Source organism: Photinus pyralis, unplaced genomic scaffold (genome assembly GCF_008802855.1).
Source record: "Photinus pyralis isolate 1611_PpyrPB1 unplaced genomic scaffold, Ppyr1.3 Ppyr1.4_LG1, whole genome shotgun sequence".
NCBI classification, from domain to species: Eukaryota; Metazoa; Arthropoda; class Insecta; order Coleoptera; family Lampyridae; genus Photinus; species Photinus pyralis.
This window is the reverse complement of record NW_022170249.1, coordinates 58947082-58968045: the sequence shown is the minus strand read 5'-3', so window position 1 is coordinate 58968045 and position 20964 is coordinate 58947082. Positions and strand designations below refer to the sequence as shown.

Here is a 20964-nt window from a genome sequence, read left to right as displayed (position 1 = left end):
CCTATCAACTAAAAATGAATTCCATTAATAATATTTGGAGTGAACTTAGGAAAATGAATGTTTATAACAAATCGTCACGCGGAGATATTCCTACGTCTCTTTGCAATGTCAATGAAATAAATCAGGGATTTCTTAATACAGCTACTACTCCAAATGTGGAAAAGCTAGTTCATTTTTACAAAGGTAATTACATTAAAGACTTTAAAAATAAATTCTCGTTTCGAGACGTGACACAAATTGATGTTATAAGTCATCTTTACAAAATTAAAACTAAAGCTGTGGGACTAGACGGTGTTAGCTTAAAAATGATAATCCTATGTAGTTCCGTAATATTACCTCATATCACTTTCATAATAAACTTTTGCTTAAAGAATAACGTTTTTCCCAAGGTCTGGAAAAGTGCCAAGGTAATACCCTATTGTAAAGTATCTACGCCACTGTGTGCGCAGCTATTGCGCATGCTTGTAAAACAGTCAGGATGGTGTGTGGCTGGTGGTATAGAGTTGAGTATGATTTTATTCGATATATTATATTAATACATTTTGTGTAAATAAAGTATTGTGTTGTGTATCAATTTCTAATTCAATAATGAATACCGAGAAACCACTCGACTACGACACAATAAATTGGCGACGAGATAAACCTTTTAATACCATTTAATTCGATTTCAAACCTCAAATTTTAGAATCCTGGACAAAAATGGATGCTGCACAATTCCAACAGTTCATGCAGATGATGCAGAACATGATGCAACAATCGAAGACAATACCTTCAACTCCTGTTATCAATGTGGCCAATATTCCGCCTTTTGAAGTGTTCAATCCAAAACAAGAAGATTTCCGTCTTTATATAGAAAGGTTCGAAAATTACTTAAAAATGAAGGAACTGTACGCCGACAAGAAAAAAGCAGCACAAATGCTCGTTACATCAATTGGGAGTTCAAATTACAATACGTTAGCCGCTTTAGTCGCTCCACAAAAACCGACAGACATCGAATATGACAAATTAATCTCAATTTTGGGGAAACACCTGTCACCAGAACGCAATATGTTAGTTGCCCAACATTTGTTTCTATCCGAAGTGCAGTCTAATAAGCAATCGATTACCGAATATGTAGCTACACTTCAACAAAACTTAAGCGCATGTAAATTTCGATACAAATGTACGTGTGAAGTAGATGTTTCTATTGCCGATGTGTTTCTACGCGCTCAGTTTATTCGTGGACTTAAAGATAGCTGGATAACGGAGCAGATTCTTCAATCAGACCTTATAGATTTCAACCAAATTGTTCAAAAAGCTATTGCACTGGAGGCAGCACGTGCCGACAGCAAAACGATTACCAAAGCCGATGCAAGCACAAGTTCCATTCATTCAACACAAATCGACAAAGTTTCAACTCAAAGACATTCCAGGGGAAAATCAAATTCAATGCAGAACCGTTCAAGAAGTAAATCAAGTTTTCGAAATCGCAGTGCCAGTTCTAATCAAAATCAAGGGACAAATCGTGATAATTTCAATAGACAAACAAATATCGACTATCGTGAGCTGGGTATTGACAATCTATGTTTCCGATGTGGGCGTGATAATCATCGTGCAAATGAATGCTATGCAAATCGTGACAATTTAAAGTGTAAACATTGTAATAAATCCGGACATGTCGCAAAAGTTTGTGTGACTACACTCCTTCGAAATAAAAACAGTTTTAAGTCTGTAAATACAAACAGTATTAACCAGGTAACAAGTAGTTATGATTCTAATCAAGTTATTGACGTTTTCGATAATAAATGTGAGCCTGATCGTGATGCGCGAAAGTATTTTATTAGTGTTTCGGTAGAAGGACACAATTTAACTTTTGAGGTAGATTCGGGTGCGGGATTTACCTTAATACCAAAGTATTTATTCGATAAGCTAGGTATAAACTGTAAACTTGACCAAGCAAATGTTCTATTTCGTGCCTACACTCATCAAATTTTTCGCCCTTATGGGAAAATTACTGTAAACGTTCAATATCGTAATTCCAGATCAACTGAAGACATGTATGTTGTTCCAAATCACTTAGATCCACTTTTAGGCAGAGTTTGGATTCGCCATCTAAAAATCAACTTGGAAGAAGTAGATGCCGACAGTTTCCATAATAATTCGTGTCCTATTAACAAGATTACAAATGTTAATGATATTCGTACACAGTTTTCTAAAATTTTTGAACAAAGGATCGGGTTAATTCCAAATGTAACAATTTCATTAACACTTCGAGAAAATTCAAAACCAGTTTACGTTCCGGAAAGAAACTTACCGTATGCTCTTCAAGAAAAAGTCGAACACGAGTTAAATTTACTCGAAGAACAAGGCATAATTTCAAAATGTCCTAAAAGCGACTGGGGTTCACCTCTAGTTGTTGTTCCTAAACCGGATGGGAAAGTCAGACTGTGCGTTGACTATAAAATCGCTGTGAATGACTGTTTAGTCAATGTGAACTATCCAATAAAACGCATTGACACTGTTTTAAATAGTCTACGGAACTCAAAATTTTTCTGTAGATTAGATTTGTTCAAAGCCTACCTACACTTAAAGGTAGACGATGCAAGTAGTTCAATCCAGACAATTTCGACACACCGGGGAACATTCAAAATGAATCGTTTAAGTTTTGGCATAAAAACGGCTCCGGCAGAGTTCAACAGGATAATCGACCAAATATTGCAAGGCCTTCCGAAAACCATATCATATTTCGATGATATCCTAGTGCACGGATCAACATATGAAGAATGCGCCGAAAATTTGTTTCAATGTCTCCAAAGACTTCAAGAGAATGATTTACACCTGAATGAGAACAAATGCTCGTTTTTCAAGGACGAAGTTGACTATTTGGGGTATGTAGTTCGATTTAACCAAATTTCAAAAGATCCAAAGAAAATTGATGCCATTAAGAACATGCCAAGGCCCAAAAATGTAGCCGACGTTAGAACATTTCTAGGCATGATTACGTACTACTCCAGACTACTCCCAGATTTATCCACTATGACAGCACCGCTTCGAAAGCTCCTAACAAAGAATGCGAATTTCTATTGGTCCTCACAATGTGAATCTGCCTTTATAAAACTAAAAGGTGAAATTACCAGTGACCGCGTTGTCGTTCCATTCGAGCCAACATGTCCAGTAATTCTATCAACAGACGCTAGCCCCTATGGTATCGCTGCAGTACTATCACATGTAGAAAACGATGATTTGGAAAAGCCAATTGCATTTGCGTCGCGTTCATTGACACAAGCGGAACAAAACTATTCGCAACTAGATCGAGAAGCGCTTGCCATAATATTCGGGGTAAGCCATTTTCAACAATATTTAATCGGAAGAAATTTCACTCTAATTACGGATAACCAACCGTTAGCTCGTATTTTTCATCCAAAAGCGAAAACTTCAAAAACAACATCAGCAAGGCTTATTCGATATGCCTCATATTTATCCAGTTTTGATTTTAATATTCAAGTTAAACGGGGCGTTGAAAACCAAAACGCAGATTGCCTTTCAAGGGCACCCATTAAATCAAAAAATTCAATGTCATTCGACGCATTGCAAAACGAAGAAATGCACGAGGTATATGAAATGACAATTTTTGATATTTCAACTGACACCATAAATTCTGACCGTATTAGAGAAGAAACCTGCAAAGATCGAGAACTACAAGAGATCATCGAAGAATTAAGTTCGACTTCTAAAGACTCTTCATTCACAATCGACCATGGAATACTATTTCGAGATCAACGTGTTGTAATTCCCAAATCAATGCAAAATGAAATACTTCAAGAACTACATGTGACACATTTAGGTGTTACAAAAATGAAACAACTGAGTAGAAGATATTGTTTCTGGAAAGGAATCGATAAAGACATTGAAAGTTTCGTCAAAGCCTGCCCCGAGTGCATCAAAATCAAACATAGTCCATCGAAAGTACCGCTACACCATTGGGAGATGCCTAACGAAAATTGGGATAGAATACATATAGACTATGCGGGTCCCATAGGCAATCAACACTTCTTGGTAGTAGTAGATGCGAAATCCAAATGGGCAGAAGTACGTGTTTTAAATGACAGTCCTAATAGTTTAAATTCAATTGAGCTATTAAATGGTATATTCTCAACACATGGATATCCCAAACAAATCGTCTCTGATAATGCAACCATTTTTACCAGCAAGCAGTTCAGCCATTATTGTCGTGATCACGGGATAAGACAAAAATTTATAGCTCCAGGGCACCCCGCAACAAACGGGTTAGCAGAACGAAATGTGCAAACGCTAAAAAGACGTCTTGAATCAATGAGAAATGAAAAATCATCTATTTCTGTAAAACTACAAACCATTTTGCTGCGTTATAGGGCAACCCCACTTATAGATGGGAAATCACCAGCAGAAAACTATCTTCATAGAAGGGTTCGAATTCGATTGGATGCGATTCGACCATATTTCGAGGGTTCCTCCAGTTCAGCGACTCCACCTGTGCGTTCACTTCAGGAGAAGGAGAGAGTGATTGCAAAATGCTTCGCAAATAACAAAATCATATGGAAACCGGGTACAGTGCTCAAGAAATTCGGGAAATTGCACTATTTAGTCGAATTAGACGATGGGTATAAATTTAAACGTCATATTGATCAGCTACAAAAAAGTGGACTGAAATCTGTTAAATTTCAAGATCCACCAGAGCCCCGTTGTCAGAAACAAGACGAAGAAGATACATCAAAGGGCCTTCACTTCCCACAAGATGAACATTCACACTACCAAACGATGCTGGATGCTACAAGGCAAGACGTTCCAGTGTTGGATACACCAGTTCCAGATGTACAAGTTTCGGTTCCAGAACTACGGCGATCAAAGAGAGACATTAGACCACCAGCAAAATTAACTGATTATGTTCTTCAATAAAGTAGGGGAGACTATTGTAAAGTATCTACGCCACTGTGTGCGCAGCTATTGCGCATGCTTGTAAAACAGTCAGGATGGTGTGTGGCTGGTGGTATAGAGTTGAGTATGATTTTATTCGATATATTATATTAATACATTTTGTGTAAATAAAGTATTGTGTTGTGTATCAATTTCTAATTCAATAATGAATACCGAGAAACCACTCGACTACGACACAATATACGCTTATTAGCTTCAGAAGCTTCTATGGCGATAACACCGATCTGAGAGTGTATACGCCAACCTTCTTTTTCTTCGTTTGCAAGTACGCCTCTTTATTTTCCGTTTGCATTTGCGTCGTCTCTTCTGTAACTTACATCTGAGCTTTCTTCTGCCAGTCTTGCACCTAGTTCGAAAAGGTTTAGCAGCCCTTCCGGCTTGTATAGCTCTGCACTGGTACTTTCTTCTTTGACAGGCACTCATATTACACCATCTCCGAGCGCCCTCCAATGTTAACTTACAAGATAGCCACGTAGGGTATTTCTGACGCAGCTCTTTTAAAAAATTTAAAAAAGGATTTTTTGAAAAGCGGGAGTTTTTTCGTCTTTTACAGATTATATTGGTGCCCCTCTTTCTACATCTACGTTTGCATGCCATAATTTCGAAATAAAACTCGCGGAAAAGTCAAACTAAAATTTTGAAGTTCACAAAACAATCTTGTTTGATACGTTAGTAACGCCCAGACGACTACGTAGTTTCACAAATTTCCTATGCAACTAACAAAGTTTGTCTATGGTTACCACTTTATTTTCCAAGGAGACGTAAAATGGTCGGCGAAATACTGACATTCATCACGTCGATCTTTCAGAGAAATGTACCTACAAAAATTCGAAAAGTGAAATATCACGTCCAAATTGGTGTTCGCAGTTCATAGCTTTTCAAGCAAGGTACGGCCATTTTCTGTTGCTGAAACGCTCATAGTTCTTACACTTTTTATTTCTCTTTTGGAATTACAGATATGTAATTCGGAAAATGTTTTGTCGAATGTTAAATTACAACAGAGAAAATTTTGAAGTTAAAACTGACATATAAGTGTGTTGCTTGGCAACTTTGGCAAATGACATTTGTTAAATGATTGCCATGAGTGGAAGTTGTCAGAAAGCGTCTACATTTGAACTAAACCAGAAGAACATTTAGGCCAAACAATATTGGTCGAATTAATATTCAACAAGGACTTATTTCGCCGAAAACACCATAGACTAAAATGACATTGCTCATTTTACATAGTAAGGTAACGTTTTTGTGGATATGCTACAGTAGACAGAGCTTGCCATTTAAAAAGACAGCCTTACTGTAACATAATGTACAAGTTAGGTACATGCGCCACTACCGGACGTCAACCTACAGACGACATCGGTTCAATCAATAATAAAGATGTTTAATAGAATTACCTTTATTATAATTTCAGCAGCCTAAGCTCCGAATATAACATGGTGTCAGGTGTAAACCGTAAGAAATATTAAAAAGTAAGAAAGAAGGCATCTAATAATAACAAGTAGTAAAGTACTGAAAATTTAATAAGAAGAAAAGTAAGGTTAAGCACGTGAAAATGGAATCGTCTTTCAAGCCACCTCCGAATTTGGTGTTTGACCAACAATTAAACAAGAATTTTGAGAAGTTTAAGAATGCTTTTGATATATACATGGAAGCATCAGGTTTAAGTACTGCCGAAGAAAAAAGAAAAATTGCGATATTTCTCAATGTAGCGGGAGAAGAAGCACAAGAAGTATACACAACGCTAGGTCTCACTAATGAACAAAAGGCAAAGTATGATGAAGTAATTAAAGCTTTTCAAGAGTACTGTAAACCGAGAAATAATGAAACGTATGATAGGTTTAAATTCTTCTCGAGGAACAAGAATACGGAAGAAACATACGACAGTTTCATAAAAGACTTGAAAGTTTTAGCGAAGCCCTGTAATTTTGGAGATCAGGAGGACTCACTAATACGGGACAGATTGATTTTAGGTATCACTGATGTAGTGCTGCAGGAGAGGTTACTACGGCAAACAAAACTAACTTTGAAGGATGCGGAGCAGCACTGCAGGCTCACCGAAGTTACCAGAAGGCAAGTTGAAGGCCTAAAAGAAGAGCATGCCAAGGTAGACATCATAAGAAAAGGAAAGAGAGATCAACTCGCAGCAACAGGTGGCAAGACAACAAAAACACCAGGTAATACGTATGATTGTCGTAAATGTGGGAGAAATCATCAAATAGCACAATGCTTTGCGTATGGACAAACGTGTCACAATTGTAATGGACTGAATCATTTTGCAATTGGGTGTAAATTTAAAAATTGGAATAAGAATAAGTTTATGCATGGAAAGAATGTTAGTAGTAAGAAAAACAAAATCAATAATTTAGAAGTAGCGGGTGTAGAGGACGATGATGATGATGACGATTGTTATATTGATTTAATTAGTTTAGATAAAATAGGGTGTGAAAGTAGCATTAAGCTATGGAAGGAAAATGTAACAATTAACGGTATTAAAATTTCTTTCAAATTAGACACGGGCGCACAGTGCAATGTGTTGCCTTTAAAATGGTTAGAGAAAGTACAAAAACAAAAAGAGTTAAAAGAAATAAATCAGACAATAATAACATATGGTAATAATAGAATAAAAGTAAAAGGATATGTAATTTTGAATTGCAAGTTAAGGAATACAGAGTATAAATTAAAATTTATTGTGGTAGATGTAGAAAGTGATCCAATTTTGGGATTAAATGCATGTGTAAAACTAAATTTAGTTGCAAGGCTTGATTCTGTCAGTCAGTTAAAAGAAAATGGGAGTAATGGAAGGGACCCAAAAGAAAAGTTAAAATTTGCATTTATAAATGAAAATAAAACTTTGTTTGAAGGTTTAGGTAAAATACCCATGGAACATAGAATTAAATTAAAAAATAATTATGTGCCATTTGTAAGCGTTTGTAGAAGGGTGCCAGACTCGCTAAAAGAAAAATTAAAAACGACTTTAGAGGAGCTGGTACAAAAAGGTATCATAGAAAAAGTAGAAGGTCCGTCTGAGTGGGTGAATAATATTGTAATCATAGAAAAACCAAATGGAAAGTTGCGGATTTGTTTGGATCCACAACAGTTAAATAAAAATATTTGTTTAGAACAATATCCTATACCCACTATTGACGAAATTGGAGTAAAATTAAAAAACAAAAGGGTTTTCAGTGTAGTAGACATGAAAGATGGATTCTATCAAATACCAATTGATAAGGAAAGCAGTAATTTATGCACGTTCATTAGCCCATTTGGTAAATTTAAATTTTTGAGGTTACCATTTGGATTATCAATAAGCCCTGAGGTATTTCAAAAAATTAATGAAAAAATTTTTCAAAATCTTGGAATAGGAATTTATTTTGATGACTGCATAATTGCTGGTAGGGATGAAAAAGAACATGATGAGTTAATGAACAAGTTTATAGAACGGGCAAAACAGTACAACATTAAATTTAATCCTGATAAATTACAATATAAGGTCAGTAAAGTCAAGTATTTAGGGCAGGAGTTTTCTCATGAAGGTGTAAAACCAGATTATATTGAAGCGATCACATGTTTAAGTGAGCCGTCAAATAAGAAGGATTTATTAAAGATATTAGGTATGGTAAATTATTTGAGTAAATTTGTACCCAAATTATCAGAACTTTGTGGTCCTCTAAGAAAATTAATAAAAAATGATGTTGAGTTCATATGGGGTAATGAACAGAGAGAAACATTTAACAAATTAAAATTGAGCATTATTAATATTCCAACACTTAAAATATTTGATTCAAAGGAACCCATAGTAGTACAAACAGATGCAAGCCAGTATGGCATGGGTGGTGCTTTGTTGCAGGGAGGTAAACCAGTAGCATTCTGTTCTAGAAGTCTAACCGAAACTGAGACAAGATATGCTCAAATAGAAAAAGAGTATTTGGCCATTTGTTATAGTTTAAATAAATTTCATCAATTTATTTATGGAAAGCGAATAACAGTAAATTCAGATCACAAACCTTTAGTTGCAATACAGGAAAAAGATATAAATAAAATAACATCTAGATTGCAAAGAATGAGACTAAAAACACTAAAATATAATTTCAAAATAGAATACTTACCAGGAAAACAAATGTTTATTGCAGATCTATTGTCTAGATTTTATATAAATAAGAATACGATGGATGATCCTGAAATGTTAGAAGTAGTTCATTGTGTTGAAATGGAATTACCAATCTCAAGAGATAGGTTAGAGGAGATTATAAACAAAACAGAAACTGATCATACATTAAAAATAGTCAAGCAATTTTGTGAAAGTGGGTGGCCAAACCACAAAAGTCAATTTAACAATGCAGAGTTGAAACATTATTTTAAAATTAAAAATGAGTTAGTAACCAAAAATGGTATTATTTTCTATAATAATAAACTAGTTGTTCCAGAATCCTTAAGAAAATATATGTTACAACAACTGCACAAGGTTCATTTTGGGATAGAAAAAACAAAAAGGCGGGGTAGGAAACTTTTCTATTGGCCTAGACTTTCGTCAGACATAGAAAATTTTGTAACTAACTGTGGAGTTTGTAAAAAGTTTAGTAGGGCAAACGTTAAAGAGCCACTAATCCCTCATGAAGCTCCAGAATTACCTTTTGAAAAAGTAGGCTCAGATATATTAGAATTTAATCGAAATTCATATTTAGTGGTAGTTGACTATTATAGCAAGTGGATCGAACTGAAAAAATTAAATAACAAAACTGTTAAGGAAGTCATTACCAAACTGAAAGAAATTTTCTCTACCTTTGGAGTTCCATCCAAATTTGTATCAGATAATAATCCATATAATAGTTTAGAGTTTAAAAAATTTGCAAAAGAAATCAATATGGAACTAAGTTTTGCTAGTCCGAGGTATCCAAAATCTAATGGACTTGCAGAAAAAGCTGTAGGAATATGCAAAAACATGTTAAAAAAATGTGAAGAAACAAACTCTGAAATTTTTGGTCATCTGCTGGAGTATAGGGCAACCCCACTGTCTGGTTTAGATGAGTCGCCAGCAGAATTATTGAATAGCAGAATGTTACGTACAACATTACCAATTACTAAAACTCAATTAAAACCTAAAGTAGTTAACATAAATACAGAGGCAGTAAAGCAAAGACAAAAGAAAGCAAAGTTGTACTATGATCGGAATGCAAAAGCTCGTCCCGAGTTTAAAAACAATGAGCATGTCTATATAAAGAATGATCAAAATTCAAATTGGAGAACTGGAAAAATTATTAGTAAAGGTAGCACTCCCAGGTCATATGTAGTGTGCGATGAAAAAGGGTCAGTACTAAAACGAAATTCATGGTTTTTGAAAAAAGCGGGCACAGCTTCAATAACAAATCGAAGGTCAACTATTGATAGTAACATTGACATAGATGAGACAAACAGTACAGAGCAGGGTAGTGATAAGGTAGAAAATAGCGTAGATGATAAGGTAGAAAATAGTGTAGCTGTAGATGGTAAGGTGGAAAATCAAAGTGAAGGTGACAATAGTGATGGTGGAAGTGATAAATGCAAAAATCGTGAGGTAAACTCGGAACCAAGTACAAAACGATTAAAAAGAGAAATCAAAATGCCTATTAGATATAAGGATTATGTATAGGTTAAGTAAATTAGCATTAGTTTAAATTTGTAATCGAAGTTATCTTGTTGAAAGGGAGATGTAACATAATGTACAAGTTAGGTACATGCGCCACTACCGGACGTCAACCTACAGACGACATCGGTTCAATCAATAATAAAGATGTTTAATAGAATTACCTTTATTATAATTTCAGCAGCCTAAGCTCCGAATATAACATGCTTAACAGTTATTTCCGCTCCACATTGAGCACGTCTATGTGTTTGTCCTCGTGGGAGCTGACTGTGTGTTAGTTTCGTGTGGCCAATACGTAACCGTGTTATTATAACTTGATCTTTGCGTTTCAGGTTTTCACTCTTACTATACCCACAAAAAAGGTCAGGTTGTATTATTTTCAACTGTGTTTCCACTGTAGACCACTGATTTTGCCATTTTTCTTTCATAACGTTTTTTATTCTGTTTAGCACATCTGGTACAGTTAGTTTAGTAATCATAACAGACGATGTTGATGAACCTGCTTCCCTTGTTGCCTTATATAGTTCCATAGAACAATATTACTGTTCTGTGTATAGTTCTAGGTGTACGTTGTCATTTTGAACTAACGTCAAAACCGTGCTTTCTTTCTCGTTTAATAGCGTTTTCGATTGGCAACACCCGTGCTGCACGAGTGCAATTTTTACGTTCTATTGGTAATTTTAGGGCAATTTTCTGTGTTCCATTGGCAAATGTGATGCAACAATTACGCACTCAGTGCAAATTTCGACGCACGAGGTCCGAGAGCTCGTGGAGCTGCTAGTTAACAAATTTTCAAAACAAACGTGCGACAATTTGAATTTGTTTCTTGCGTTGGGAGAGTTTTTTGTCGTCATCTAGCGATAGCGAAGATGATGAACTAGCCATAACTTCTATTTTACAAAAAGTTGCACTTACTCATTAAACTGAACGCCAAAAATTGGCCCTTTACAGGAATTTCAAATTTATATTCCTCATCGTTTATCATAAATAATACTGAAATCGTTTGTCATTTTTTAGAATAGGGATTTGTCGATTACCTAAATCTAAAATGAGGTTATGGACAAATGACAACAAATATTTACGAATATTTATGTTCCATTGAGAGCAATTTTCATATGGATTTCTTCAGTCTCTCGTGCAGTACGAGTTTTGCCAATCGAAAACGCTATAACTTGTCCCATTGTTAAATAACTGTCCTTTGTAGGGGGTTGTCAGTAAACTAATTTTGCAAGGATTTTGTTGTTTTTTATATACTCAGTGACATGGAAATTGCAACACCAAGAAGGAGTAGGAATTTTTTGACCAAACTTGGCAGAAATGTTGAACTACTAAAAGGTAACGATTGATTAAAATTTCATTCATATGGATCAAGTGGTAATGGCTTATTTGACAGTTCTTTCATTTTTTTCTACTAATTTTATATGGTGTATGTTTTGCGAGATTTTGTTCAGTTTTTATTGTTTTCGCTTTTAATCATTTCTTTTGAGGCTGTGATCATGCCTAGAATACGCCACCGTGGAATATACCGCGAATTAAGAGACGTCGACAGCTGTCGTATTGTTAGTTTGGACGCAAGTGGTTTTTCTGCCAGAAAAATTGCAAGTCACCTTAACCAAAGCCAATCCACCATGATTCGCTGCAGTCGGGCGTGGATTTGGGAAGGGGCAGGATCGTCGTAAAGAGGAAAGGGAGGGGGCAGTGAAGGGGGAGGGGGCAAAAAAGAACAATTGAAGTGCGGGATCGCCATCTTCGACTTATTTTATTTATTTATTTTTATTTTATTATCCCTCTCTTGTTTTGGGCCCTCAACAAGCATGCGCCCAATTACAGAGTGACCCGCATAATGCTATATTTAGAGGTGCCTCTGCAGAAGGTCTTAAGATGGTCTATACTACTCCGGTATTTACCTTACGAATTAGGAAAACTGCAGGAAAACCTAATTCGGAGTAGCCGGTAGAATGCTCGGAACAGGCCGAAGGTAATTTCCATCTCCGCCACAGATGAAAAATTCACCTCAACCCAGGTTCGAACACCCGACCTTCGGATTTATAACCCAATGCTCTTACCACTGAGCCATAATGGCAACAAGAGACCAATTTTCTAGTACCAGGTCAATTACCGATGAATGGTTAGCTAACGAAGGTCGTCCTGTAACACTTCGAACGGTTTACCACAGAATCAGACCTTATCGCTTGCAATCATATCGGCCACATCTTGTGTTTCCATTAACAGCCCAACACCGCCAGAAGCGTTTGGAATGGTGTAGGTTACGACTACGCTGGGACCTCGAGTGGCATAGGGTGGTTTTGTTTGGGTATGCACGATGACCGTATGAGGGGCAACCGAAGACGTGGAGAACGTCGCAATGTTGAATTTTCTGTTACGAGGCATGTGCACCAAGCTGTGGGGACTATGGTATGGGGTACTATAACTTATGGTAGGTCTCGTTCGTTACTCATTCGAGGTAGTATGAACGCCCAGCGATATGTGGATGACGTGATAGAACCCGATATTCTTCCACTTCTTCAGTAGTTGGAAGACCCACTCTTCCAGCAGGATAATACCCATCCCCATATTGAAAGACGTTCTATGGACCTATTTGCACATGATAATGTCAATTTCTTGCAATGGCCATCCAGATCTCCCGATATATCGCCTATCAAGCATGTGTAAGACATGAAGAGAAGACTGATGAACTTACCGCATCCTCCGCAGACCATGCAAGCTCTAAACGATGAATTACAGGTTGCTTCAGTTTCTTGGTACACAGTACCTCAAGAGGAAATCGACCGTCTGCTAAAATTGATGCTACGAAGAGTGAGGGAGTGCGTAACCAATAGGGAGGGACTATTATTATTATTAATAAAAATATGTTTATATTTCGTTCTTTTTCTTTTAAATTTTAATCAATTGTTACCTTTTAGTAGTTAAACATTTCTACCGCAAGTTTGGTAAAAAAATTCCTACTCCTTCTTGGTGTTGCAATTTCCATGTCACTGAGTATATTATTATATGCAGTGAGTCAAGCGGCGCCGAGGTTCCGATCGGCGGCGCTTGATTGCAGGCGAACTCTAGATAGATTAGGTGAGTCTAATAGGGTAAGCTGGATCTGGAGAAGGCACAATGAGACTTTGTGTGCCCAAGTGTTGCATGGAATACAGAATAGAATCAAACCACAGCAAGTGATATTCACATTATGCAATATCCGCAATCCATATATAGAAACTAAATGACGTACTTACTGCCAATTTAATTTAAAATTTCTAAATGTAGTCGCATACTGTCAAGAGCACGGCATACCAAAAGCAATGAAAGCAGAACCAAGGCATACAAGTTTGTTTCGAGCTTTAGTGCTAGAAAAATTTATTCATGCAATTTGCAGATAAATTCAAACTACAAATTAATATTGTCAATTGGCACGTAATTCATAAATCAAAGTTCTTCCCTTGAAGGTAACAAATAAAACAATGTTAGTATCTATTTTTTATATTGGAAATAACATGTACATCTACGAGAAAACGAAAGCAAATATTATCAGAAATATATCTCTAGAATTCGCTTCTTATAACAGAAGAAACAGAAATAATAAACAAATCAAAGAATATATACAAGATATAATGATCGAGTATTTACATTATGTGCAATAACTGTAATTGCACTATTGTAAATACTTACATTCGAAATGAGGGAACTAAATTTCTGAGACACATGAAATTTATGTACGAAAAACTCAGAAAACTCTGGAAAGTTTTATAAAAAGAAACAGTAACAAAATATAACATTAAAATCTGCTAACTGTGGCTACATACTATTTACAGTAAAAAAATTTATTTTAAAATTAGACACTATCCTATCAATAAATTAATCAATCAGTTCAACAACATCTGATGTGTTTACTTGAGGGAACATTTGCTGACGGAGATGTTGTTGGTACACATGCATTTGCTGCTGCTGCTGTTGCTGCTGGAACTGTTGCTGTCTCTTCAAATACTCTTGGAAATTCTTTTGTTGCTTTACTTGCATAGTTCTTATCTCTTCAACAACTCGTTCAAATAGCTAAAAAATAACAGTATGGAATTTTAATCAATTCTAGATTATTTACTTTTATCATTTTTCATTACTTGATATGTAGTTCAAACAAATAACTTTGTCATAAAGTTTAGGAGTTCTTTTTTTAACTGATTTATCTATTTAAAAAAATATTTGAAAATTTGACAACTTAACCCCTTCCCTAAATGTTATCCAAACATTTCGCTTAAGTAATAACATCCACAAAACAAACTCGTACCAAAAGCTTTCCTTCGTCCACTTGGGTTCTTAGCTGCTGTACTATCGATGGCACAACACACATAATTTGATCGCTACTCCAATTGGGATTATCTCTTTGGACAATACTTCTTAATGCTACGTGAATACTCGATATTGGAAGATTCCTTATCCAACCTTAAAAGACCAAATTCAAGTAACCATGTAGGATTTACTGATGCAACTTACCTAAGGTTGATGCATTGACTGTAACTCGAGTTGTTTTTTCATGTTCAAATTCTTCCCAAGCTGCTTTGCGTTCGGCTTCATTTAATTCTTCGTCCTCTTTATTTTCAAGTAATGATTGATGTTCATGATATTTAAAAATACGATCCCTCTCCTTTTGTAACAGCTCACCCAAAAGGACATCCTTTGGAACGAGAGGTATTATATCCTCATTTGGTTCGGGATCAAACCTACAGAATTAATTATAAATGTGCAAAGTTAAAAAAAGGTGAAATTACGTATATAATTCGGCTAGATCAGTTTGATTATAGTGCCTATCAATCTGTTGCTCATCAATGACTCTCTTCGAAATTGCCTGCTTTGTCACCTGTCTTTCATATATCTTTGTTTCCATTGTTCCCTTAGAATGAGAAAAAAATAAGTTTTTTTATTATCTTACAAAATGTATTGATAAGTGACATAAAATACAGGAAAACTCACCCACATGACAAATCTGTAGATGTAGCACGGTTTTGTTTGACCGAATCTATAAACCCGATAGATGCTTTGCGTATCATGTGATGGATTCCAAGACACGTCGAATATAACTACCCTGTTGGCCCCCACTAAGTTTATGCCAAGACCACCGGCTTTAGTTGATATTAAAAATAATCTACAAATTAAACAAAATCAAAATATGGTAAAAACATTTTTTTTGTTTATTTAGTTCATTGATATGTTATACCACACAAAATTCGTCACTTAAAGTAATTTCCATCTTCAATAATACCATTGTATTTATACCTTACCAGTATGGCCACGGTATAGCAAAAAGTGCGACGCGTTAATAAAGCTAGATAGATGGCGCTAAAACGCACTGCAAAAATTAATTTAGCGTAAAAGTAAACCATATGCAGTGTCGTATTCCCCCACAGACGTCTCTGAAAGCAGCCTATTTAATCTTTTTCTTTTGCTACGTATGCTGTACGCTTTGTGTAAGTTTTAAAGTTCACCAAACGAATAACGAACAGGATGCCGGTGACGTATGCTACATGAAAGTTGTATTGTAAGCATAAAGACGCTCTTTATCTTTATTATTAGTATTTTATTTCATTGTTACCTATACCTGTAATGTTAGGTTCCAGGTTTTATTGAAAGTTTTTAGCGGCAAGGATTTAATGGATTTAATTGAATGGTCAAAAATAAATTCCTGGGCATTTAAGGGATTAACCCGAAGTATTTGAAGATTTGTTGAACAAAAATAAAAATTAAATTTAACAATTCGTCCCTGAAAAAGATAAAATACTCTAACCAGCGGAACAATTGAAAATTAAAGGTTTCTGTCAGTGTAGGTACGTGCGGGTTCCTCTATAAATAGGATTGAAGTAGGCACCTCTTGTTAGTAAACAAAACAATTTCCTACTTCCTGCTTGTCGGTCTCGGATTTAAAATCGTCACGTAACGTACTGGCACTTATGACCCGACATAATTAATAATTCTGGAATGCTGGCAACTCAAATACACTTATAATTATTGTTCTTATTAAAAAGTTGTTAAAAAAAGTACATACACAATTGTTTTATTTAAATAAACGACACGACTATTGCACTAGGTGGGAAACGGAACACTAGAAATATTACTTGCAGTTGCACGTTTAGCGCCTGTTCTTTTCAGATGTTCGGTGTTATCATTTTTCAAGAGCTGTAAAGCTTAACAAAAAAATATGCAGATAGACCTTAAATTGGCCAGAGGATCAAAGAGTTCAAGCCGTACTGGCATTTTTCGTGTTTATGGTTTTATTGCATGGGAATACAACAGTGTTCTGTTTATCTTAAAATTTCAAACGTAAAGCGACAATGAGCCTATTCTTGCGTAGATCAAGAATTATAAACAATGAATGCTCCTGGTTTTGTTACTGGCATAATCATGGGTGTACTGCACATATTTTATCATGCACGATGTGGTCAAGCAAATTTGATCGTTGTATAATGTATGTATAATGGCATTGTTCATAGGATATATTTATATAATCAATGATAATGGTGTAATTCAACATTCAAACTGTCGTTCGAGTGATAAAAAAGACAAATCGGCTATCGCAACAAAGAGCCAACATTTCTCTGTATGCATTTAAATTCTTATTCAGTGTCCGGTGATGTACTTGCAATGCAATGCTTGCATTATCAATCTGTACCTCCTTATAAATATACAAAAACTATTAGCCGACATGGAGCTGACCCGAAAAAGGACACTAACAAAAATTGAAAAAAAATGTTTGTATACCTATGTATTTTTAAAATTCCATCCATTGATTAAATACTTTATAGTTTAGCTTTAGACAATACCCCTTCCCGTAATCATTTTAACATAATTTTAATTTATAATTTACTTCCAGTCTTCCACCGAATAAAATCAGACATTTTATCTTATTAGTCTGGAATGCCACACTAAGGACAGAGTTTCCGCTTCAAGTGAATTATTAATTAAAGGAAGGTGAAGGACGAGTATCAAGTTTCATTTGCTTATTGTCATTCCGTGTCGCCATATCGTATACGAAGTGAGATACAGGTTTCTGTAATTTTACTGTTGTTATTATAGTTACCTAACCGAGTGTTCGCAGCGCTAATTTTGTACTTTTCTGGTAGGCCCCCAGAACTAATCTCCTGGCCCCCAAATAAGCGTCGCATGTTTTTAACATTGCATGGCCGTACTGTAAGGTATAAATACAATGGATAATACTAAAAGTTACTCATGCAATCCCACCGGCAATCTGATAAAATGACAAACATAGTGACAATAAGTAAGAATAAGATTCTTGAAAAACGATAAACAAATGTGAGTTCCAAAAAAAAGGTCCGCATCGTGGGAACACCAAAGAATCTCTTGGATTGGAAATTCTATAAAAATGCCGGGTTCCAAATCAACGTCTATCAAAAATGGCTCACCGCACATTAATCAATATAATAACCAAAAATTACCTCCATACATAAACAAAAATGGATTACAGAATTTAAATTAAATACCGTGGGTTTATTTTAATTTACAATTAATTAAGAACAAATTTATAACAGCTCAAAAATGGATCATTTATAACAGTTAATTATTATTTTACAAGCCACAATATGCACAATTTATAACAGCGTGAACCTATTTAATTACTTTGACGTTGAAAATGGGAAGACACAACAATTCGATTTTGCTTTCCCATACTCCCTCACTTTTGGTTGAGACTTGCGGTTTCGCAATCCTGTATCAGTGTGAAACTTTTAATACTTACCACAAACAGAATCAATCCATGACGTTTGTTTCATGAGATAGGAGGATGAAAACGAAAAGTTTCACTTTTGAGTGTTATTATAATGTTACTATCCATGGAAGATAGAAAAAACTATTTTAGATATTTTTACCTAGAATCCAGTGGCGTAGTAAAAAAATTTTGAATCACTGATTCTGAGATTTGACAGAAAGTCGGTATTTTTTTTTTTTCCAACATCCTGAATATTTTAATGTCAATTTTTTGTGTGCTTTTTCCTGATTACATTAATGTATCACAACCTATATTTTTTAAGTAATTACATATTTTTGAAAATTTGAAATGACATGCGTTTGAATGAAGGTGTCCATTTGTAGTTTGTTGAATGATAAATGATTTAGAAAACTGAACAAACTAGGTTTCGGGACTAATTCCCATCCTGATGATGGGAATTAGTCCCGAAATCGATCGCCTTTAGAGAAAAAATTTTTATAAATAAACCTAGTTTGTTCAGTTTTCTAAATCATTTATTGAAATGACATGTTTCTACCATCAGCCATTTTTATTGAACGATACTAGCTGCCTTAATTACCATTGATACAATGAACAAAACAAAACCTCCCAAAATTCATGGCCTACTATTTGAAAACACAAAAAAAAGTGTTCATGGCTAAAATTAAGAAAATATGGGTTGTGATCTAATCAGGAAAACAATTGACCTTAAGATGTACAGGGTATTGCATTTAAAAAATACCAACAATAGGTCAAATCTCAGAAACTGTGGTCCAAAGATTTGTTTGACTATGACACTTGTTTCTACGTAAAAGTATCTAAAATAGAAAGTTTTTATGTTTTTGGCTATCTTACATGGGTAGTAAGTTACGATTACATCCTAAAAAGTAAAACTTTTCATATCTCAGAAACAAACGTAGCTAGATTGATTCCGTTTATTGTGGTATTAACTATCTTTAAAAACAGCTGAGATATACTTCAGCCTCAACCAAAATAAGACCCACTGCGCAATATTATCCAAAAATGTTGAAACTTGTAGTTCAGGGCAGAAAAAGAATGTGAACTGAAGCTATACACCTGCTGAAAGATAATGCTGGCTTAGAACAAAATGGCAAAAGGAAGCAGAGGGAAGTATGAAAACTGCAGCCTACCTAGCATAAAAAAGCGACCTTGAAAACGGAAATGCATTATGATGGTGTAAAAACAAGAGAGGACTAGGTGAAGCCGTGAAGTGGGTCATTTATGATACATCTATGTAATAGCCAAATAAGGCATAACAGTAACGCCATTATGGAACCCTTGTGGCAGGGACCTAGCGGAAGTTTCAGTGGCAGTACAAGCGGGATTGCCACTGATCATGGAATTTAAACAAATAGTGGAGCATGGTATGATTCAAAACTGGTAAAATGTCATTGGATGCAATTCAAATTCATTGTATGAGATAGCACACATACCAACAAAAGAAGCGAGTTTCTATTAGAATCCTTAGTATATAAATAGCCAATAACAGAGGAATCCACGTGGATTTTCTGCATGTTAGAAAACAGAACATCCACACTGCTGTCAACGAGAACACCATAGGTATTATCTCAACAACTATGTCTATAGAGAGATTTTTTCTGTTAACGCCTGCGCCCAGATGTTAGAGAGTAATTTTGAAAACAGGAAAATCTCTATAGTAATTGATAACCAGGTGAGATTAAAAGGACCCAAGAAGTAAATTTTGGTTTTGTGCTGGAGTGCATTTGCGACCTGGGCCAGCTTGTGGAAAGTAATTAATACCATGAAACAGATATGGGTGCCTGGGCTTATTGCTATTAAAGGTAATGAAGAACTGACTTTATTTGTTTAAGTGTTACTTACCTAGCACGCAAATTGTCCTTATCATTAAATCGTTTACAACAATGTTGTCGATTATCACAAGACGTTGAACCATCTAACCTAAAGTAATCTTGACCCAAGCTCCACGAACCAGAAAAACCACACACAGTGTCATGCTTATCTTGCTGCGTAGCATCATCAATTTTGGCCAAAAAATATTCGATTATATTTAACGATAATAAAGACTGTGAAAATACTAATCTGTAAATTAAGAAATTGCAAATGAAAGAATTCTATTTGAAAAACGAACACTTACAATTTATCTCCTATCAGTTCGCATTCCTCTATAATTTTAAATAGTAGGTAAAGTTTAGTGCTTAGCCCAATGTTTTCATAGTCCTCATCACTGCAATACTGACTCCACCATCCTTGAGGGGCTGTACTTCTTTTTTCCACATCTGAAATCCAAATTAACACATTGAAGTTTTAATGTTTGTTTACCAATTGTTTGTGCAGCCGCTGAAGTTCTAGTCATGCGTTTCTGAGGTTTTTTGGTGTTTTTTTTTTTAGAATCCGTCGATTTGTCAGAAACTTCGCCATCTGATTCGCTAGAGCTACTGCTACTGGACTTTTCAGATCCGTCATCTATGAAATCTTTTAGAGAACCTTCAGAATCTTCGTCTGTAGTTAGCAAATCCTACAACAATTTTTTTAATTAGAACAGTGTAGTGTCATATTACAAAGTTAGGTGAGGGAGACAGTTGCACCGGAGCTTTTGGCTTGTGTGGCGGTTCTTCGGAACCGTCAACAAGGAATTAAGATAATTATAAAAATTTTT

General features: G+C 35.4%; 2 protein-coding genes and 1 long non-coding RNA gene across 3 annotated transcripts in view; 1 reads left to right on the top strand and 2 right to left on the bottom strand.

The window, feature by feature from the left end:
• The first annotated feature begins 432 nt into the window (after positions 1–432).
• Positions 433–5084, top strand: LOC116159102 (uncharacterized protein K02A2.6-like). Its single transcript, XM_031472007.1, has 2 exons — positions 433–502; positions 686–5084. Exon 2 carries the CDS (start codon positions 700–702, stop codon positions 4912–4914), a length of 4215 nt encoding a protein of 1404 aa, XP_031327867.1. The 5' UTR covers positions 433–502; positions 686–699; the 3' UTR covers positions 4915–5084.
• Positions 5085–10034: 4950 nt separating this feature from the next.
• On the bottom strand, positions 10035–11256 carry LOC116180505. The gene is made up of 2 exons (XR_004147136.1): positions 10735–11256; positions 10035–10684 (listed from the first exon to the last, which is right to left on the bottom strand). It is a non-coding gene; the product is annotated as an uncharacterized LOC116180505 (long non-coding RNA).
• Positions 11257–14278: 3022 nt separating this feature from the next.
• LOC116160072 (transcriptional regulator ATRX homolog) overlaps positions 14279–20964 on the bottom strand; it is a 40706-nt gene continuing 34020 nt past the window's right edge. The window contains exons 29-36 of the mRNA XM_031473206.1: positions 20628–20823; positions 20443–20584; positions 20169–20387; positions 15542–15713; positions 15340–15461; positions 15065–15291; positions 14859–15013; positions 14279–14626 (exon numbers count right to left, since the gene is read on the bottom strand). Of these exons, the coding sequence (XP_031329066.1) occupies positions 14432–14626; positions 14859–15013; positions 15065–15291; positions 15340–15461; positions 15542–15713; positions 20169–20387; positions 20443–20584; positions 20628–20823 (1428 nt within the window). The 3' untranslated portion in view covers positions 14279–14431. The remainder of the gene's footprint in view (positions 14627–14858; positions 15014–15064; positions 15292–15339; positions 15462–15541; positions 15714–20168; positions 20388–20442; positions 20585–20627; positions 20824–20964) is intronic.